The sequence below is a fragment of the Acanthaster planci genome, linkage group LG01 (genome assembly GCF_054643075.1).
Source record: "Acanthaster planci isolate LZ-2023a linkage group LG01, COTS_SCS, whole genome shotgun sequence".
Lineage (NCBI taxonomy): Eukaryota > Metazoa > Echinodermata > Asteroidea > Valvatida > Acanthasteridae > Acanthaster > Acanthaster planci.
Window position 1 is genome coordinate 3,149,672 of NC_141777.1, and position 23,619 is coordinate 3,173,290.

The 23,619-nt window shown below is 40.2% G+C and overlaps 1 protein-coding gene across 2 annotated transcripts in view; it reads right to left on the reverse strand.

Moving 5' to 3' along the window:
• Positions 1–165: 165 nt before the first annotated feature.
• The window catches only part of LOC110974170 (uncharacterized), a 43,962-nt gene continuing 20,508 nt past the window's right edge, over positions 166–23,619 (reverse strand). For both annotated transcript variants that reach the window (XM_022225598.2, XM_022225599.2), the window contains exons 12-19: positions 23,149–23,326; positions 15,493–15,848; positions 14,898–15,099; positions 12,914–13,726; positions 12,108–12,379; positions 8,393–8,611; positions 7,154–7,262; positions 166–4,562 (exon numbers count right to left, since the gene is read on the reverse strand). In XM_022225598.2, the coding sequence (XP_022081290.2) occupies positions 4,271–4,562; positions 7,154–7,262; positions 8,393–8,611; positions 12,108–12,379; positions 12,914–13,726; positions 14,898–15,099; positions 15,493–15,848; positions 23,149–23,326 (2,441 nt within the window). In that variant the 3' untranslated portion in view covers positions 166–4,270. The remainder of the gene's footprint in view (positions 4,563–7,153; positions 7,263–8,392; positions 8,612–12,107; positions 12,380–12,913; positions 13,727–14,897; positions 15,100–15,492; positions 15,849–23,148; positions 23,327–23,619) is intronic.

Here is a 23,619-nt window from a genome sequence, read left to right on the forward strand (position 1 = left end):
CCCAGCACAATACTGACCACCGCGCAAGGGGACCGTCGGGAATGTGAAGAGAAAATTTCAGTGGCATTGTGTATTTAGTTTTTACAAACTTGCGTTTGGTCAAAGGGCAAACAACACACTCTAGACATTTAAAAAAAAACTGTTTCGTGGATGTTTCACCAACAGTGTGCTTCCCTATAAAAACACGAATACTAACATTTCTTTTATTTCTGTTTTTTCTTACGGCTTACAGTGTATAATTCGGTACATTTCATAAAGATTCAAGAAAGACACCAATGTAAAATTAAAAATAACTGTTACAAAATTAGCAATACTCTTGCTGACTAAACAGCCGAGGCAAAAGGAAACAAATAAAAGAAATCTGTCAGAAAAAAGTATACATGTATCAAGTATGCTCTCTCCTTCCTAAGCTCCTTGTTCTTAAGTTCCTAAGGTACCTCATTATTTGCCTTGGCAAATGTCTTCCTTATTGGATGACAAACTTCCGCCATAAGTTCCTATTTTGTTTTGTAACTTTCTCTATTTCCTAACTTCTACATGTACTCACAGATGTCCAATCGCCTGCACGATATGGGCAACTTCAAGAGAAAGTTTTGACGCTATAAATTTAAAACATGCCAACATTTCCTTTATGAAAATGATTAAAATGGGGAAATATATACAAGATAAGAAAACTAAAAATCTATACTTTTCATTATTTTCAAGCTTGTATGCAGGCATATAACCAATTTCCAAAGCCGGGTACAGTATGAATCAGGTGAATATGGATGTATGTTACAGTGAAAAATGAGCAGGCATAGGGGATATTTTTAAACACATCTTTCAAGGCACTGTCTTTCAGGGGACCAAAATATCAATTATAAGCCAGATGCATTTATATTCCAAGAAATACTCCTATCTATATGATGCATCTTTTATTACTACCAATACTTACATTACAGTACTGCTTAGTTTGAACTTACTGGAAAAAAAACTTGAATATAATTCAAAGTACAGTATTGGTACCTTCCAAGTACGACACCCCACTTAGCATGAAGAATAATTGGCTGTGAAAAACAGATTCACATGTAAAATTTTCATATAAAAAATATAAAATTTCTATAAAATGCAAACGCTACTAATGATTGTCTAAACATAGAAAAATAGTGCAACCTTTCTTCCTAGTGGTGTAAAAGTGATTTTGGTAGAACATTTCTGCAGCCCTGCATTCCTATTTACAATAAGCAGTTAATTCTAAACTATTTTCAATAACTCACTAACAAGCATGAATACGGGGTTATACAAATGCTATTTCGCGGTTCCTCAAAGGGCGATATTAGGCATAAAAAGTGCAGTACTCAAATTTGTTACAGGTGTTCCTGCCTCTTATAAATCTCACTATACAAGTCTGACTACATTATAAACCTACAACTTACTCTAAACGGTAAAATCTCTTTTGTAACAAATATAATGTATCTAAAAGTAAGTATCTAAAATGTACATTATTCAAAAGTAGGGATTTTTTTAACCATACATCAATGAATATTCTTTTGCATACTCAATCATGGAACCCTAACAAGAGACAACAGGCATTTTTTACCCATTTCTACTTGTTGCCCATGGACTTTGTTGTTTTTTTTAAAATGCTCCCATTCAAAGTTTGAAGTGGATGACATACAACCACACTGTGCTACAGACAGAATTCAAGGTGCGACTTCCTCAGTGAACAATGAAAATATGGAGATATTTATCTGTTGTGCTAGAAGTCCAGGTTCTTTGGTTTTTTTGGGGGGGTATTGCATGAACAAAAAATAAACACTCCACCTCTTTTGATTGGGCAGAGTGCCTGTTGGTTTAGAGAGGGCAAAAAAGATCTCAGACGTTTGAGGTAAAAAGGGAGTAAATGCCTCCGAACATTATTAAACATGATTTAACATAATTCTATTCCCAATGTATTCTGCTGAGCAAAACGTTCATTGGTTTCAATTTCAAAAAATTACCACCTCACCGTTAATAGTCAATCACTGGTAAAATTGCCTGGGTCATCCTCCTGGCTTTCAGATGTGTAAAGTTAACATTTTAGAGAGGTATATGAAAAAAATGGGCACATTGGTAAAGTCTGCTTGAACCACAGAGTTTGCAAAAATGTTACTTATTGTGCCGTTCCGGTTTTTTCTATTAATTAGAGATTATTAATTTTCAAGTTCCTGTCACATCTGACATATGATTTTGTAAGTTCCAAGAGTTATGAATGAATGCAAATTACCTGCCAAACAAATAGAAATAGTTTGAAATCAATTCCAGCGATATTACCATTACAATTACAGAGGTCAGGAGTAACACGGACACAAAAATGTTACACTTTTGGACCCTGAAATTACAGAATGACCCATTCATGGAATTATCACAGGTTAACATGGGCATGCTCAATATGTGATGAACAACTGATCTGGCGTTAAGTAATGTGCCCTGACCAGATAAACTTTCAAAACGAATTTGAATGGTGGAAAGCCATGGACATTCACACACACCTGTCCGACCTTTCTATTACAAAACTTAAGTGACTTGAGCCAAACTGCCGCAACATGCATCATCAATTATCTTCTGAACTGTTTGACACAGCCACCATGTTGTAGCAATATTCGTTTGCGCTGCATTGTGGATACTTTCCCAAGTAACTGGACCATGCCCAAATAAACAGAAGAAGTCACTTGAGCGTCACATCGGACACCGTTGCATGAGTAAGCACGGGGGAAGTAATCAAATGCACTGTTATTAGAATAAATTGTTCAGCTACGATGTACTTTACAAGCAAGTGGGGGTTATCTCGTACAGCTTAGCTTGACAACACATGATCATGCATACACAGGTCTCTGTAGGCAATTTGTTGGCTTGGCCCTAAAATAAAATAATGATCTCTCCGAAGAGGGGGTTTTGGGGATATTGCTATTACTTGATAGCATGTAGGATGACACAAACACAGGCAAAAGACATATTTTGAAATTGTTTACAAGCAGTAACCTCGTCACAAAATGGTGTGTATTCTGTCTATAGATAAGGCACCTTGTTGAATTGCATTCCTTCATCCCTCCCTTCATTAATTGATTAATTCATTCTGTCATTCATCCTTCCAAAGGCCCCGCCCCCAAGTAGGCTAATCTCAGCCAGCTGTGACACTGTTCAGAGGGCTTGTGATTACATAAAAAGGAATGAAAATCCCCCTGTAGACAGCGAGTCACAACACCGTCAGTGCCATACAGCTGCAACCCATCCAGGTTTACTTGTAAACAAGATAGCTTGCAGAATCCATTTGCAGCGTAGGGAAGAAACGTGCATAAACCTATGGCAGGGTGCAGGGAGGGGTGTGTTTGCTTGACCATTGCCGCCCAGTCCGAGGGACTGAGGAAGTCAAACCCCCCTCAAAACTAAGTGGTATGGACTGACAAAGTCATGAGGGATGAGGTAGGTGTGGTTCAACATGGGGTCAGGAGTTCAGTTTATGTAAATCGTGTTTGATGCTTCAAACCCAGTCCCTCACTCCAAGGTGCTCAACCACTGGAAGAGTTAGTAAGCTGTGCTTAGCAAAGCATCATTTGAAGGTTGTATATGTATGCCCCAAATTCTTCTGACATTGAATATTGGGTGCCAGATTAGATGAAGATCTATGCTTTCATATACATCTGCTGAACCTAAAGAGTCATCTATTATGGACTGGCAGAAGACTAAGAGACACCCAAATACTTGCTGGTAATAAACGTGAACTATTTGTTCTGACGACAGACTGAGCACGCAGTCCGAAACACTGAGTAATACTCCCGGTTCTTTTTTCTCATGGTGCTACCGCAAGCCTTTCCACCTATTGCTGTCTTTCACCATGAATAGCCTGAAATTCCATATTACGGATTGCAAAAGGATTTTCCAAAGTCAGACAACGTAAAGCCTACTGCCCCTACAGGCAGCATGGCAGTCACCTTGGGGAAAGTTGGAGTTGAGACTAAATTTGTACGTGTAAGTGGCAACATGCATTACAAGAAATTAGACTGGTACAAACAATAATCAGTCCATCAACCCTTCAGAAAGCCAACAGGAACTGCATAATGTCAAATTTGTCCGTACTAAGAACAACTTTGGGTTTACAAAATATAACTGAATTACTCTGTTAATCAGTTACATAACTCACAGGATTACACATGCATTTTTGTTTATCAAGTCCATGAACAATTACTTAACCCCTATGAATGACAAAAAGGAACTGCGATGTTTCATGGGCTGGGCACTTTTAGGTCGAGACTCACAAACCACTGGCAACTGTTGCACTCTCTCCATTAGCCTGGGAAGACCCTTCATCCTTGGCCAGCCTATCAGATTCCACCTTCGGCTCTGCCTTCGCCGGTGGGCCAGGCTGAGGGGTAACCGCCCTGGGAGGCTCATACATGTACACGGGGTTGGCAAAGAAATCGGTGGGGTTGTGATTGTCGGACGTCGTGCCCAAGACATCCAGGTCGTTCAGGGCCCGGCTGCTGGTCACGCGGAAATCCCCCGCCACACTCCCATCCCCACCGCTGCCTCGATTCTTCATGAAGCTGGCACAACAGAAGAAAAGTGGCTGACACTGAATATGTCACTTGGTGTTGGATTGAAAGAAATATTTGTGAAAAAAATGACAAGAAAAAATCATAATCTGAACAACTGAAAAAAAAACCCAAAACTAATTTTTCCCGGCTTGCAGATTCAAACAGTAAACCAAGTCAATTTCTTGAGTTAACCAACAGGAACTCAGGTCATTATTCCCTCCATCCCCCTCCCAAAAAAAACATTGACTCTGCTTTTTAACACACGCACATTTAAGATACATGTATTACTCAGGACTAAAATATCTTCCCATCTGTTTCCAGTCAGTCGGGAACTCTCTACCCATTGCCAGCAAATACATGTGAAAACATACCCTTGGTGTGGGGTCCGGGCCCAGGCTTACATTGTTACCAATGCTCTGCTTGTAAATTTCAAGCGAGAAGTGCCTGTCTAAATTGTTTGTGGTGGCCTGACCAGTCACTGTATACATTATGTTTTCAAATGATTATGCACAGTGTGAGGTGTCAGATTTCAATCATCATACACTCTCCATGAAAACGGTTTTACAAATTAACGCATACTGCTTTTTGACATGTTGGAGGCCAATCTGTGGAAGGCCTCTTCGTCAAGGACTCTCTCTCTGAAATTGTCGGCTGTAATTACACTGGATTAATTTGATGATGTCAATGGTACAAGTCGCCCGACCACTGACACAGGCATTTCCTTTGGTCTCTGATTCCAAAGCACATATAACAAATACACTTGCCAAAAACTGGTGTTTTGTTTTCTTAAAAGTTTGAAACAGCAGGTTTTTTTGAGAAATTTCTGTGGTTCAAATTTGTGGTCAAAGTTTGAATTTGTCAGAATACTGGTTTTCAAATTAAGACAGGAATGAGGCACGCCACAGGAAATCTTTTCCCTGATCACATCAAGCTAATTTATGTGCTGGGATTCGATAGTTTGATGTACCAAGTACTGGCAATAATTCAAGGGGTCCATGATGTAAATTGTACATGGAAGCATGTCCCGTGCAACTGTCTGCTCTTGTTAGATGTAAAACAAGTACTTGACATTGAAATGATAGCATGACAAAGTATGATGAAGTTCCCAGACACTCCAGGCGGTGTGTTGATTCAGTCATAATGATACAGGAGAGAGGCCACCTGACGCGCAGCGTGTTAGTGCACAGGGTGAAATGTAGTTCCTCACTTCATATTACAACAGACATCTCATTTTACTTGCTGTCATTGGAAACTGCACGTTTAGAAACAAGGAAAAATTCCATGTTTTCCTGACAAATGAGAGAGCTGTGGCTCTGGTGTCATCACAGGAAAACTCTGTTCATTTGGGGATTTTAGGCTATAAATTGTCAACTCAAAATTTGTTGGTTGAAATACTGATAAGACTTTGCTCACTGGCTGAGGCAACTGGCTTAATAAGGTAAACAAAAATTACAACAAAGTATCCGAAATTCTTGTAATTTTTTGTGCAGAAATAGCTGTGACATCACAAAATATGAAAAGTTGCATTAGCATTACAATAAGAAAGGCATTAACCCTAACCCTCCTGAATCCTTCACCTGTTGGAGGATTGAGGAGGGTTAGGGTTAAAGTGTTCTGAAATTACTGGATTTGATTATTTCTTACTCAAAGTACCATGCAGTGGTCTCCCATAGAGCTCAGATGTAAAAATGAGACACAAACGACAAGACAGGTAACAAAACACATTCAAAATGTACTACAACTCTTGGAGGCCTACTTTCACTGAAGATTTTAAACTGCCAAGTGCAGGTGCTGATTACAAAGACTAGTACCGAGTTCAGGTTATTCAGCAACAGATCCAGGAATTTCCCCCTTTTTCCTTTTTTCTTGTCAGAGCAGACATGGGGGGGGGTTCTCCCCCAATCTGCACCTGTTATTCGACACAGAAATCCCAGATACCTTAGATACTCAGTTGTGAACTTTGGAACTCAAAGCATGTAGTGTGTTATAATTCCGAGACTGACTTGTTGGATATAGATCTTCCATCAAATAGGCTCTTGCCAAGTAATTCATGCGATTGCACATTAACATAGCACGGTGGTAGACAACATAGAGGTTTTTCCTCCTGGTAGGTTCAATTACAAAATTGGGCCGTGTAGACGATATGGTATTGAATTACTCCTGAGATTTGCATTAAGTTGATGATTCTGGTGTCATGTGGGCACAGACGGATGGTATAACATGAATCATCAACAACTGTTGCGACAGCAACCATGATCCAGAAGTCAAAACAATAAAAAGGGATATTGAACAGTATTCCCTGAATAGTTTGGGGGTAATTTATGAAGAAGAAAAGGAAGTGGAGACTAATTAAAGACAAATGCCTCCAAATGAAAAACAATGGCATTTCACTTCTATGTCCTGTGACATAAAAAAAGGAGAAAAATGAAAGGAACAAAACCTGAAGTGGCACAGGGGTAAGAACACTTGTACAAATGTGTAAAATCTGTTGTAAAAATTCACAAATGTATCTGCAAGAAAGAGTTCTAAAACAAAGTCAGTGAATATATGCACACCGTTTTTCTGAGTGGAGTACGACATATTGATGCATGTTAACTTACGATAGACCTCCTTGGCGACGCCGGTACAAGATGTAAAGCATGACGGCCACTACAGCAATGGTGACAATGACAATGATGACAACGGCCACAGGAACAGCTGCACTGACATCTAGATAGAAACAGGGGACAATTGTCACAATGTGCCTCACACAATCTGCCTTTTCAAAAATCTGATCAAGTTCAAAAAGTCGCTTCAACTTTGCAACAGCATCTGATATCATTTCCATTTCATAAAACCTTCGAGCATCACGTCATTTGCTGCAATTTTATTATGTTGTCACTAGTTCATGCGTATGTGTTCTGCAAGGTATAGTTCTCAGTATTCTGAGCAGCTTGAATGATGGAACATTTCCAGCAATTAATTATTAAATGGACACACCTGCGGTCTGTTTGGCATCTTTATATGTTTTCAACAGTCACAGTTTACAGTGAAGTGAATCCTATTACCGTTAACGAGAGCCTGTATCATTTTCCTCAATGAGGCAATTTAGCAAGCATTCTATTCTTCATTCTGTCTGAGAGTTGAAAGAAAAAAATCACAAGCTTGCTTCGGAGTTGCTCTCCAACCATGACTTCCTGCTTTTTCTGCAACCTCATACTCTTCTTCAGTGTCTGCGAACTATTCGACATATCTACCGGGTTGGATGCATTGAAAAGTGCACTTTTTACACCATGAAAAATTGTCCGTTCTTTCCAAGTAAACTGTGGGCGCTGTTGCTGTGATGTCATCCAGGGTTTAGTGCATATTTTTTTTCTATTCAAACTGTGAATTCAAAATTTACTTACAGGAAATATTTCTGAAGCAACAAATCACTAAAGAAAGAAAATCCAGGTTGGCAAATTTTTTTTAAAATGCAGTATTTTGTGCATAAACCAATGTAACAATGAGGTTTATTCCTGGGATGACACAGTGTCTCATGACTATGGAAATACTCATTAGGTTAACTGAGACACAAAAAGGTGCATTTTGGAGGTATGTATTAAAAAAAATTCCACTGCTGCTACCCTTTGACCACTTGACTGCCAATGGGCTACAACTGGCTAATTCAAGTGAAATGGCAGTGGGTACGGTACTCAGTGACTGTTGAATCTGATGTTGGGTAGATGACAATTTTAATGTTGGCTTTTGCAATTTACCAATGTAACTTAATAAGCCCTGTGTACTGATGTTCCGGAGCTTGGAGACGTGAGGCAAATGAACAACTATGGAACACCAATGTACATCAGGAAATTGAATACCTTGGTGCTTCTGCTTCTCTCTTTTGGAGGAGTTCCCACCGCCCGACAGGCAATCAGAGAAGCACTTCTTGTCAATGTGGAAATTCATGCCCAAGATATTCATCTGATTTGCCTTGCCAACAAAACGAACATAGCTGTCAAGGAGGAGCTTGGAATGGGCCTTGCTCAGAGCCAACATGTCTGCCTGATAGTAAACACTGCCGTTGAGAAGCTTCTCGTCTGTTGAAAATGAAGGAAGAGTAGAAGTGGTTTGTAAATATCTGGATGTGACTTTATTGACTCAAAAAACGTCTCCAGTGCTTTCTTTTCAATCCCTACAGGTCACTATGGTTTACATCATCAAGGATATGGGTAAAAATCACAAACCAAGGACAAATAACAGACCTGGTCAGAATAAGACCTACATATAAGTCAAGCTATAGACCTTGGTCAAACTACAGACCCTGGCCAAACTATAGACCCCAGTCAAAAATCAACTCTAGTCAAGCTATAGACCCTAATCAAGCTATGTACAGTCCAACATTAACAAATTCAAACTAACTATATTTCAACTGTGTAGCGTGGAATCAATTTGCTCTTCTAAACCAAAGTTGGTGTCACAAAACCACAAAGAAAACTTGCCAACATGTGAGAAATTGCCAAATGCAGTCTTTATGATTAACATCACAGCAATGTACCGTATGAGTTTGATAATCTGTTCTATCTAAATCAAATCAAATTAGTAACTCAACTTTCATTCATTTTTGTACTACATTGTGTGGCGGCTCCAATAAGAATGCTTCACTTCCAACCCATATTAATGTAATTATTTATACAGATCTCCAAACAAGGCTTAAAGTCTTACAAGATCCTAAACACATCTTACATATTACGAACCTTGTCAAAGACTTTCTTGAGGCAAAAGACGGGTACCTGCAATAATGGCGAAACTACGTACATCTTTCACATGCTGGTTTGACTTGGTATGGAATGTGATCTCATTATGTAACACAGTATAATGGACTTGTTTTTTTTTGGAGGGGAGGGGCAGAAAAGTTACAGTAGCCTGTCAAAAATTCCATCTAAGTGACTCCAGACAGTGCCAGATTGAGAGGTTGTTATTGAGAGCTGTTTGTTTGAGCATCAAGGGAAAGCTCATCTCCCGATCTTTGCCCATGCTTTCCCCCGAGCACTGAACTTGCAGCCCCACTTTTGTGTCAGATTACAAAGGATTTGCCATTGGAATGACACACGTCTTGCTTTAGGAAGGTCCTACCCTCACAAATGTCTCTAGGGCAAAGAGAAAGTAAAGTCAATGAATTTGTTTGTTTTAACAAACAATTCCATGAAAATAAACAGAGCATGCACTATAAACACTACCCGTACATGTATGGAAAGCATGATATTATGCACTGCAATTCAGTATAAGGATACCCATAAACATGTAGGTGAAATGCTTGAACAAAAGTTGTGGATGAGGCCACAGAATGAAGCCAAAAAAAAAGGAAAAAAAATAATAAAATAAAAACAAACAAACAATATAAATAAAACAAAATTACAGTACTAAAATATTGAAGGCGTAGGAGAATAATGCCCCCAGAAACTGGGGGCATTTCTCCAGAGGTGCAAGGAGACAAGCAGTTCAGTACAGTGTGGGTTGTAAAATCAGTAGCCAGACATGTCTTTCAATGCAATTGTTGGCCACATTTTGGATTCAGGAACAAAGCCTGAATTGAGACCCCTTGATCTGTTTTTGATTGTCTGGTACATATTTGAGACATTTGGAAATTTGGGTCACTTAAAGCATACGATAAAGAATAATATACTTTGCAAGAAAAAAGAAAGACAAGAAAATTGTATAAAGAAAACCTTTGTTTGAGATCTTTATGTTTAAAATCTTTATGTTTCTACATTATGTTTAAATTTTTTACGTAAAGAAAATGAAATAGAAAGATGTTTTGTGGTGACCAGAACTGATTTGACACAGAATGTCGAGTTTGTTCACTGCTTCTCTGAGCAGATATTTGTCAACTGTCCATGGAGCCGAGAAAGTCTGAGAAAATATTTTGTGAGCACGATGAGCAGTGGTTTACAATGTTGCAATGTTCAAAGTGCTATGCTAGAAGACATTCTTTGAACTGGTTATCAATTAGAACAGAAGCCAAAGCCAATTTGTTATCACTGATGTGATACTAATTTTCCTCTTTTATGCAGCCAGATTTTATTCCTATTTCTCCCTCCTGTTTCCACCGTTGTGGTTTTGTTCTGATTGTTTGATTCTGCTCTGTAACAAATCTCCCACTCAGTGCATCTCAACTTGTCTTGATGATATGATCTGCCAGTGTTTCCCTCAATAATCATATGAAACTCATCCCTCCTTGGCCAACTCTTTCTTCTACCCAGATTGCATTTAGCTGTCACAGCCTTCGGATGCACCCACCTATGAGTGGTTCACTCTGACCACTTTCGTGTGCTTTGGATGCACTGATTTACATACATGGGTTCATTTTAATTAAGCAATGTACATCGTGGTACTTGCATAATACAAATGAAAAATTGTATTTTTGGTGGTAAAACATTTTCAAATTGACATACTTTTTTATGTTTATCGGTTACCACCTTTTTTGTTTCAGACCCTGCTTAGGGAAACGGCCTGGTCAGCATCTCTGCATTGTATTTTCCTTCCCTGACTATTCACAGTCTTAACAGGGAGGCTCTGGGTTGGACTCTGAACCGCTGAATATCAACGGATTATTGGTTACTGCTAGATGTTGGACTGGAGTCAGTTGCTGTTGCTGCGTCGGTGTATTTCTCTCTTTGATGAGGCCAATTTACCAGGTCTCCATGGAAACGCAAAGAGACATAGGGCCTGTTTGTTTCACATGGATCTGGATCGTGGTCAGTGACCCTTTCTTAGATGACTTGGAGGAGAGAACCGAGAGCAGTTGGAGAAGGCAACGAGTAACATCTGACCATGACGGATGGTCAATTGATGGCCACCGGTCCAGTCCAACTTGACACGAATATCAGAGGAGAGAACCAAGAGCAGCTGAAAAAGTCAACTATATGTAGCAACATCTAGCGAAGACTGATGAATAATTAATGACCAACGGTCCGGTAAAAGGTAGTTATTTAACCCGACCCACTTAATAGGCCTACCAGCCATTGGAGGTACACTGCAACTTCATAAATGTATTCTAATGGCCGATGCTTCCCCCCCCACTTTTAAACCGTCTGCCGCCGTTGAAGAATACTTGAGGTGAAGAACTCACCAGACTGGTTTGGACTACGTGGAATCCAAAAGAAAGTGCACTGATATCAAGAGTTGGTCATGAATGGAAGTAAGAAGTCACCCATAAAAAAAATACGCAAGAGGTAGGGGGAAGGGGTGACATTGTGCTCACCTTGTGTATGGGGAGAGTCCAAGGAAATGTGTACATACACAGCAATCAATTTCTTTTTAATACATAACCCTGCACTTTTATCTACATGTACATGCACTATGTGCATAGATACTTTGTGGAGGGTCTTGAATACATGTAGATGATATATACAAACTCAAGTACCGACCTGCTCAAAAAGCAGGTAGAATAAAAAATTTCAGAGTGTTTCAAAATTGTATTTATACTTTGTTCATGAACATGGTAACGATTTAGCCTGTATTGGTATACGTAAATCATTCCAAATAAAATAAATGACCTGTGACTAATGGCAGTAAATCCTTCAGTATGCTCACCTTTGAGGTAGTTCTCGTTGAAACTACACTTGCACTCTGCACTGACCCCAGCAACAATCTGCCTCCTCAGGTCATTGGTGAACCGTGGGTTGGTGACCCATACTTCGTAGGCTGCATCCAGAATGTGCATCTGTATCGTCTGTTTGAAGGCCCTCCTCGGGCAGCGGTTGGTCTCGCCGGGAGTGCGGGCCGAGAGGGTGAAGGCCGATGGGTCTTGGGTGTTGCAGCATGCACAGCGCGATATGGAGGGTGCAGAAATGTCCGCCACCGCACTGCACAAAGAATTTCAATGATGTCAAGTTTTACTTGAAAAAAAAAAAAGGAAGTCTAATTTCCTGGACATAAAGTCATACAAAAATACATGTAAGCTAAAAAGTAGCTGTGTTTACTGAGCGTTAAGAATCCATCGCACAGAAATGTAAATTTTCGTCCCATTAGCTCACCGGTACTTCTCTTATTCAGCTGCTATGTCTTCTAAAGAACACGGAAGACTAAAAGTCTCATTATCACCTTGGAATTTCTTTCATTCATTGTGCCCCCTTTTATATTTTCGTATGGATGTTTATATTGATGTTTTCATAAGATGTTACATTTTAGTTTATTTTGCACTTTTTATAAGTTATTTTGTCAGCTGTTTTGTTTTTAGTATTTGTTGTGTTAATGACATTTGTTTTCATTTTTTTTATAAAGTCTTAATTTCAATTGATGTCCATGTTATGCAAAATAGGGCTCATATGGAAAGAAGTTGTATGACTGATATAATTACCTTCCATAAATTAAACAACAAATAAAAACATCCAACGGACCTGAAGTTTCTGGCGTAGATGCTGGCAAAGCCCAGAATGGAACTCAGCTCCGATGAAGACCCTTCAGTGACGTTGGTGAATACTACCGCGTCCACCAGGCCTGCGCTCGTCACTGGGGTGCCCTGGATGAACTGACTGTCAGAGTTGCGATAGATGCTGACAGCGCCCTCACCCGGCCTGATAACAGCCTCTTCCGACTGTGGGAAGAGTGCGTCCACGGGCGGGCTGACGCTGCCAGATCCGATTACAAAAATGCCGTCGGATGGGATGACTCGCCGAGTGAGTGGGAGGGAGTAGTAATAGACTGGGCCCGTTTTGGACGAGGAAGACAGCACCAAAGTGAAAGCATCCAAGTGGGCACCAGGAGGTCCCCTCAGCTCCACATACTCCCCTGACTCTGCTCCTCCGTTCCGGGGACTGACCTCGCTGATGATGACATTGCTGGGTGTTGAGGCGCTGGTGCCCACCAGACACCGGTTCTCCTGGCCAGGAGTGGGCGTGGTCAGGGCAAACGCCACGCTGGCCAGCGGCACGCAGCAAGCACAGCGACTGATGCTCGCATCTCCCCGGCCGAAGTCGGGACTGACTGGGACCTGGGGCTGTCCCGGGGTCAACAGATCCAGGACAGCCATGCTGGAGGGGTTCTCGACTCCGTACACCACAGCATCAAGCAGGACAGCCGCTGAGGTCTGATCGTTATCTTTATAAAGGGCTACAGCGCTGGAGACATCACTGTGCAAGAAGTCACTGGTGCTAATTTCCAGATCAACGTTCCACTCTGCACTGGGCTTGCCGTACACAAAGTAACCATTCCTGTCAGAACAGAACCAATGGTAAACCCCTTGAAACACACTGGTCGGATTGCAAAATACAAGAAAAAAAAATGTGCCTGAGGTTGTGCCAAGACACTACAGTCGTGGGTACGACAAATGTGTTGAACGACAGTTATGACGGGGACAAGTTTGTGACCCCTCCCCTCAATGTGAGGCCAGCTAAGGCACTATACAGTACCGAAGCATGACGTCTCTGTGAACCAAGATGTACATGTATTGTGCAAATGAATGGAGTACACGTGTTGGTTCGTGTACTGGTTCTCGTGCTACATGTAAATCTCTTTTACGCACATAATTGTGCATGTGACATACATGTGTATCTACTGCACTCTTTTACATTCACAATTTCAGGTTTTGACAAAAAGAGACATCCCCTTTTGCTCTCCCAATGTTGTCCATAAAACACAACACAGAGTATGATATTCAAATACCTGGGGGCCAATTTCACAGAGCTGCTTAAGCACAAAATTTAAGCATTAAAAAACCTTGCTTAAAAAAACAAAGGTTACCAGTTCAAACTTTATCTGATTGTCATGCTAACCAAAAGACTGCTAAATACCATTCCAAAACAGTATACCTCACATGGAGTTTTAGCTGGTAACCTGACTTATCAAGCAAGGTTTTTTGTGCTTAAGCAGCTCTATGAAATTGGCTCCAGGCCACATGCTCTACTCAGACTTTGGTCAGTTTGTTTCCAATTGTTCCCCAAATCACAAACTGTCCCTTGAGATTTTGCCCACAGGCCGAGTGGTTGTGTCATGTCAATGGTAACGTTTTTGCTTGGAGTTGCTGATCCATATTACAACGGGTAAATTGTTTCCTGTACACAGCACGCTATCAGTACACAGCTTCAACTTCAAAGCCTTTGATGTTGGAAATGTCAGCCTGACCACAATAGAGGTTATGCATAAACACGTCCTAAGAGGGAAACAGCTTTGTATCACAGAGAGGCTTGAGTAAACCTTTCATGCATTTGTTGTTAACTAGACTAAAATAACCAAACAGCCTCTGAGACGCCATGGAGACGCCATGAACACTGAACCTCTATGTATCTAAACACTAGTATGAAATTTTGTACTGAAAAATGATAATTTAGAATTGTTGAAGTAAGATGTGTTTTTTGGTGTCCTTGATCTGGTAAAAAATCTTACCCATTGGTTGATTTGCCATTCAGAGATTGGACAGAATATGTTCTTACACCTGACCCTCCCGAGTCATAGAGTTTCACTGATAATGAATCCAAGAGGGTGGAGCCATGCCCACCATCGTACAGCTCAACAAACCCAACCGAGTCACCGTCGAGTTTGATCTCGTTGATGATGACTGGGTTGCCGGTGCAGATGTTAGGTTGACCTGTTGAATAAAATATGAGATTGCAAGTTTGTCTTACCTGTCCCTGGCGATGTTACCAACTTTAAAGTGATCTTTTTAAAAAATAAAACAGTTATGGTGTTTGGGCATAAAGTCTCCATGAAAGGTCTGGTTGTGAAAAGAGGGTCACAGAGTCAATTACAAGTCCATGTAAGTCCATCACAAACCATCCAGTCAAACACCAAATTGAAAGCTGTTCAAATGATCAGTTGACGATAGTATTCTCTAGTAATTGTTCATCTTCCTACTTGTGACTGGTCTCATGTCGTAGACTCATCTTCATGCAGGCTGTAAAGGGTATAATGACCATGAATGTAAAACAAATCACGAAGGGCTGCACCAAATAATTTCAAAAATGTTGGCTAAAACTGTTACCTGGCGTTGGTTGCGACACCGTGAAGGAGGAGAGCGTCCTGGAGTTGTTACTCAGACAACGCGAGAGAGACTCGTCTCTGTCCGAGTAGGCTGAGTATTCGATGACCGATCTCTGACCGGGTGCCAGCTTGTCCAACAGAGTCTTGTCGTCGGTAAGGGAGGCCTCGGTGTGGTAGACGATCACGTCCACCATGTTCAGCGGGGTTGCGATGGTTCCACGGGGGAAGAGCCGTGCCTGGGTGTGGTAGAGAGCCGCAGCGTCAGGCCCATTTTGTATGAAGTCATCTGGAACCAAGATGTCGGGGGTTGGCTTGACACTCGATGTTCCAATAACAAAGAAGCCATTCAAGTTGGTCCTATCAGCAAAACAAATGAACTTACATGCATCACATTTACAGATCTGCAAACAGCTAACTGAAATTAGGTTGACAAATATTACAAAGATGATAATGGAACAATTAAATTGTATAAGCCACTACTCAATGAAGCATACTTACATGTAACTAAACAACACAGCAAAAGTCAATGTAGTGTATTTATTAGAAAACTTGTGTTCTCATACCTGAGTTTTCATCCTGCATGTTATCAGCAAGGAACTGTCAAAATGACTTTCTGTTGGGACATTTTTTCATTTTTGAATTTCTAAACACAGTAACACTACTTGTGAAAAATATTAAAAAGCAAGAAATCATCTTTTACCATCTGCCAACAGCCATGTAGTTGATGTCAAGTGAAAATGGCTCAAAAATACTATAAAAATATAATCTAAAAGATTCCAGTACCAACCTTAGTTATAACACAGAATTGAATCCTTTCTTATGTTTAACATCCCCCCATCGCCATCCAATCTAGGGACTGCATTTGAAGGTGAATGCTGATTTATTTATTTTATTTGTTAGCCACGCTGTCCATTATACAGGTACCTTGAAACAGAAAACTCATTGGCCCTGCAAAAAAATACATTACATTTATCCGGAAAAAAATCTCACCATGAAAATGAAAACGACACGGTGAAATAAAGACACTGCCTGGACTGATTAAGGGGGAGGAGTTTAATATCCTGTTCGTGACATATCTGTCAATGTTTACTGCTTCGACACACGAACACTGCTGTAGGCATCAAACGTCAATTACACTTAATAGCGACCCTGCCTGATGGAAAACTCTACAGGCGACCAACTGAGGAAAATTGCTTCATTTATTTTTTTATACAGGGTACATCTACATCTATTTTAATCTACCACAAAGACAGTCCACACGTAGGCAAAACTGATTTTCAAAAAGTGCAATGTTTGATCAATGTGCTCATCTGCTTGCTTCAATTTTCCATGTCTTGATTTTTTCACACATTAACCCTAACAGTCCTCAATCCTTCACCTGTTGGAGGATTGAGGACTGTTAGGGTTAAACTGAGTAAAACCGAGGCACACGCAATTTGGGAATAAACACCACCCCCCCAAAAAAGGGAAAAATTGAGTCAAAAATTACAAGCAAATTCCTAATAAAGACAGAACTCTGAAAAAGGTAAAAATAAGTAATGTACGTAAATTTCCTTGAAGTTTTCTCTCAAGATACAAAATACAGATTGTAAAAGAAAGACCTTACAACCGTACTTCAGAACACATCCTGCTGTTTAAAGGTTTCATGTGAATAAAACAAACAGTGGGCTGACTGCTATTCAGATGAGGTCTTCAAGTGAAGAGGACATGTTTCACGGAAGACGTCAAGGAAAGAAATACTTGGACAAAATTGAATGACGTACATTTACTGCCTGTCACGACACACAAGCAAACAGTTCAGTTGTTCATTTACTCAGTGGGTACTTGGAAAAAGGATGTTGCTGTTCTTGTGAGACACTGGGAAGCTTTTTTTTTTTCTTCCGTGCTCCGAGGAAATATAATTTAAGCTTGCGGGCACGTTTGGCAAACTTTGTTAATGGTCTGCGCATGCCGGGAGAAGCCCAACGTGTCAACATAGAGGGGTCGAATCTACACCCAAGGGTCCAATTATTCAATGCGTTTCAATCTTACAATATGAGTTACAATGGCCAGAGCCACTTTTGAGATAAAGGCCTTTATGATGAATCTCCCACACAGTAAATCACAGGGAAATCTCGACATTTTTCATCCGCATAATGTCCATATTCATCAGGATGCTAAACAGAGTGATCAATCGAAACAGAAAGCTCAGTTTCCCCTTTCTAATGCAAACTCAAACTGAATTACAAAAAAATAACCTTAAGACTTATTTTGTTGGGATGTGGTCACAACTACCGGTACATATACCTCTCTTTTATGAGATTTATTGATTCAAGTTATTAAAAATACACAAAAAGGGAGCAAAAGCATAAATAGGAGGAACTCCCACCTCTGGTTGCCACCTACATGTAGGTGATCGGAGGACATACCTTTGCATTTCATTGACAGATACAGACAGGTGTCATACGGAATGTTATAGGAAAAGTGCCTTACCTTCTTTTGTCAGAAAAATAATCAAAAATTTATTTTTTACATTGTTAGGACAATACGCCCTGGTCTTCTCGACTAGTGTGAGTTAAACCCAATTCAAGTTTTATTCAGTAATCACTTTGTTAATGATTTTATAGCTATGTTCTTTTTAATGTTCTGAACGTATTGTGAATGATATTGTTGTATCTTTGTGTCATATTTATAATAATTTTATCCTATTTTAATGTTATATTACCATGTCAAACCTTGTAAATTTAATTGTAATTCAGCCTCTTGGCTGCAAAGATTGAATATACATAGCCTTAAACCTTAAACCTAAACCTATGAGGTATTTCTTCTGGTTAAAGAAACTAACATTCAAAAGTGCCATATCAACAGATCACGTTCAGAACAAGGTTGTGTCCAAATCAACTGGCTGCGGCTAGACGAAACACATGTACATCCATGGACAGCCACTCCAGCTGCCAGCAAGTGGCTTCCATATAGACTCTTGTGTTAATTCAAGCTGCAGCCACGTCATTCAGACACGACTTGAGATCAATGGACAGTCTCAGGGCCCAAGTAATGAAGGGGGAAAAAAAAGAAGATCTGCCGGTGGCCGGGCAAAATATCTATATTGTGCAGAAGGATTATTCTCAACAATAAAAATGACAGAATGATTTCTTGATTAAATGGGTCACAGTGAGTGAGCGGTGACTTTGCAGTCAGATTTCGAGTCAGATTTTGGTGAGGTCAATGGGCACCACAAAATGATTTGACCCAACCTTTGGAGAAATAAAGGCCAGCCACAATGACATGTCTAAATGACTCAAATTACCAATTTAATACTTCAGAAGGTGGAAATCATGGGGGGGGGAAGCGATTAGCAAGAGAACCTTACACTGTGATGTAATTAGTAGGCTTGACCAAGGAATCCAGCTGGCTGTCTGTACTAGTATCCATCATGTACAGCCCAACAGTTGGCACCAACCGTCTGAGAACTTCATTATTTCTCCATTTAGACGGGAGTACAAAATGTCAATTTTAATAAAAAATTAATCTTTTTTCCTAATCTTTGGGGTTTGAAGTACAAGTAGTGACAGGGAACTAACATAGGTGACCTCTGTGAACATTCGCTTCAATTCATTATCTTTCTTTCAAAATTAATCTCAATATTTTTCAAACTTAATCAATTTAATCTTTTATTTTCATCTAAATCTCCCCTCATGCATGTATGAATGTACACTTCTATTTCATAGGATTTTACTTAACTACAAAAGATGGGTTTTACAATGAGATTAGCCAATCCATTACATGGTCCTGTAGCAGAAAACTGACATTGCATTGCACTGTGTGTATTATGCAAATCCTGAAGATTATCCAAGTGCTTTCTGTGTTCTAGATTGCTACTGGTTGGAACTCAATTTCTGTTGAGATGTTTCTCTTCTAAGTTGGGCATTCAAACAAGAGGGAGATTTTCCAAAGAAATCAGTTACTACAAAAACACTACCAAAGTTTTAAATTTTCCAAGGCAAATTTCCTATCTGAGAGTTGAAGCAGAGCACTACTAGGTGTGAATACAACTGTTGAGGAGAAGATAGTGTGCTGTGCGTAAGGCCGTGCCTGGGTAATATCCATAGATATCACCAACCATCAGCTTTAATTAATGCCTCTGAAAACTTAATTGATCATATCTGGACCTCCCGTCCAGAAATGTATTCATGCAATGGTGTGTTAGCGTTGGCTGTAAGTGACCATTCATTAGTTTATGCTGTACGTAAGGGTTTGAAGACTGACAAAGGACCGGCACGTAACATCAGAGCACGGTCATATCGTAGCTTTAACGAAAATAAGTTCACTCAAGATCTTGGACAGGTACTTTGGTGTGATAGTGAAAGATACGATAGCGTCGACCCTGCGTGGAGCAATTTTGAAGACATACTCATCCCCATACGTAACAAACATGCTCTGTTTAAAAGACTAAAATTCCAAACAAGACACTCAAACGGTTTAATGATAATTATCTTGTTCACAGGAGAAAGGTACAGCAGACTAAAGTTCTTGCTCATAATACTAAATCGACCAATGATCGCGACGCCTATCGGGACTTGAGAAACAAGACCAACAATTTAGCCAAAAGAGCTGCTGACCACTTTGATGCATGTTTATACGCCCAACAGGACACAGAATCACTTGACAAGCTGTTTCAATTTGTGGGTGTTACTTAATTGGAGGTTTGTCGCCTGCTTTGCGAACTTGATGTCAACAAGGCTACTGGGCTTGATGGCATTAGCCCCTGACTATTATAGGTGGGCTACAGACAGTTTGCGGCACCATTGACCCACCATTGACCCACATCATGAACTTAAGCCTCTCCACTGGTTCTGTGCCCCTGGCATGGAAAAAGAGCAGAATAACTCCTGTATTTAAGACAGGTGACCGTCAAGATGTTAATAATTATAGGCCAATTTCAGCTATTCCTACTTGTATGAAAATCTTGGAGAAACTTGTTCACAAACAGTTGCTAGGTTATATGGAAAAACATAACATTTTAACTGATAATCAGTCAGGCTTTAGACCGATGCACTCCACCCAGACATGTCTCCTAAACGTTTCTGATTACTTACTGGATAACATGAACTCGGGGTACTTTACTGGGGCAGTTTTTCTGAATCTTAAGAAAGTGTTCGATACTGTTCATAATGAACGTCTTCTCGGTAAACTTAAGAATAATGGAGTGCATGGACTGGAACTTGACTGGTTCTCATCTTACTTGCATGAACGTCAACAGGTTACCAGAATAAGTGATAACTGCTCTTCACTAATTGGGATGACTTATGGAGTACCTCAGGGGTCTATAGTGGGACCTCTCGTTTTTACTTTGTACATAAACGACCTTTCTCATATTATATGACAAGATACAAAGATGCTTTTGTATACTGATGACACAGCAATTTTTATTCGCACTAAATCTATCGATATTATTAATAGAGAACTCAACAGTGTCATAGGGAAATGTTTACGTCTTCAGACAACTCATAATATCAACCAAACCAAAAGTATGCTGTTTGGTACTCAGGCCAAATTACGTCGTACCCAGGAAACTTAACAGATTACCATTAACAACATTACCAATGAAAACGTGACCCAATTTAAATACCTGGGCGTCTGGCTTGATCCGGCTCTTACATGGAATATACATGTAGACAAGCTTGTGAAAAACGTGAACAAACATGTGGGGATCCTTCGTAGAGCCAAAAGTGTTCTTTCTCAGCATACTTTAAATTTGCTTTACTAAACTCGAGAAAATCCAAAACAACGCTGGAAGAATCATCTTGGGCATTCCTCGAAGATCTCCAACAGGTACTCTTTTATCCACTCTTGGATGGCAACCCCTAAATGAAAGGAGAACTTTTCACCTGACTACCCTAGTTTAACATCTAGATCGCCTCATCAACTCTGCAATTGTTTTCAACTAGTTTCTGACTCTCATTCATACAACACAAGATCTGTTTCGCAGGGTAACCTGGTGCCTCCAGTTTCTAGATCTAACTCAGGAATACGTAAATTTGCCTCTCGTGGGTTAGTTTATTCAATGATCTCCCTGCGACACTTAAACATCCTTGGCCTCTCACTTTAGCAAGTTTCAAGCTCCAGTACAAAAACTTGATTTTGTAAGAATTTACGGTACGTATGGACTACAAGGACATGTGAGCATGGGCGTGTTTGTGCCTATGGGTATGTATACACGTACATGTATGCATATATTTATGTGTAAGTGCACTTATGTATGTATATATTCATGTATGTATATACATGAACTCCGCCTTTAATGGGGGTGTATCTCCTTGATGGCTGCCGATATTGCTTTTACTGCCAATGTACCGACCAATCAAGTATTTTAATCCGTTTTAGTGTTTTATCAATTGAGTGTTATTTTAATGGTTATCCTTGCTGTTTTGTCGTTATTAATTGATTATCTAATATTGTTATTTTTTATCGTTAATTGCTTGTGTTTGCTGAGCACCTCTGGAAAACAGTCATCCACTGAAAGGTTTTCCCAGGGTAAACAAGAAATGAATGCACACACACAGTGCATCTGGGCTGTGGGTGACAGGAAGAGGGCTGGCCCAACATCAAATCTTATGCCCACTTGAAGAGGCGAGGGTACTCTGAGAAATATCACCGTGGGAGAGGAAATGAATGATGACTAAGCTTTCACACGACAAGTGACTGTGATATAGAAATGAGGGGGGTCATTAGTTAGTCTCATGTGAGAGAAGTCTGGCCGGTGATCAACAGCGCCCTTAGCTGGGAAAAAAAATATGACTTTGGGCTAAAATGACAAATGGTTGGAAGTGACTAACTTGGCAGATATGTGTCACTGACTGCAGAAGACCACTCACAGCAACAGTGACACAGGATCAAACAAAGGTCCATTTGAGGCTCTGCCGTCATTTTAAATAGTGGGGAGTAAAATGGGAATACAAGAATACAGTTTTTAGGATGGTATAAGTAAAGTACAATATCTTTTTTTATCTTGATCACTGAGTGCTTGTTGGGTTCATCATCGTGTATGTGCAGGTACAAGGCAGATTCTGCCCAGGGGCGGCCTCGTATTCATTTGTGTCTGGCTGTTAAATTTCACACAGTGACTTGCAATAGAAAATGGCCCTTTTTTTAGGTTACGCAGAGAGAATGTTGAGTGAGAGCAGATTAGATGTATCAGATTATTTTAGATGGGAATATCACATTCTTATACACAAATGTGTCCAGAAATACTTTGGGAATGTTTCTCATTCCAAAAAAAAGGAGGTGGGAAAAACAACCATCCCAGAAATACATTTCAAAAGGGTCCCCCGGCATGTACACATTAATTTACTAATTACCCATCAAACACAACAATTAGCCCTAACACTCCTCAGTCCTCCCACAGGTGAAGGATTGAGGAGGGTTAGGGTTAGTCCTAATTCTCGACACACTTTTGCGAAGGACATTTCTGAACATTGTGCTGGAATCCAATGGCACTTTGTTGTAATCTACACTATCAAAGGGGATGCGGTCTCATGTTGAGAAAAACTGAATATGCTCTCTCCACCATAATCCCCTCCGAATCCCAATTAACCTCCACATGGATTGTCAATGCTCTGGGAGAATTCTAGTTCACGAGCCCTTGAGGGAAAAAATGACGCTTGAGAATCTCACTGACCTGTGTCCGCTGAGATCCATCTCCCAGTAAGACCGGTCCTGATTGGCTCCGTTGAACAGGACCAGTAGGAAACCGTCCAATGAGGACATGCCTCGACCTTTGTCTGTGAGTTCAATGAACTCGCCAGCGCTCTCAGCCCCGCCACTGGCCTCAACGTTGACCTCATTGATAACAATATCTGGCAAAAACGTCCAATACCACACGATTATTATTTGTGACAGCCTGATTTTAGCCATCCCTGACAAGCAATTTTTTTACAGTTGGTCTCCTCACAACTACCCAAGGATCACACCTGGCATTCAACGGCCATCAACCCTTTTGTGGATAGTATTATTTTGGGCCGAAAATGTCAACTTTCAGAAATGGCAAGATTTCGTGAACGACTTTTTTTATAAAGCCACACACTACGAACACTAATTCACAAGAGTTATTTCACCGGTATTTGTAGCAAATCTCACAGCAACCTCATAT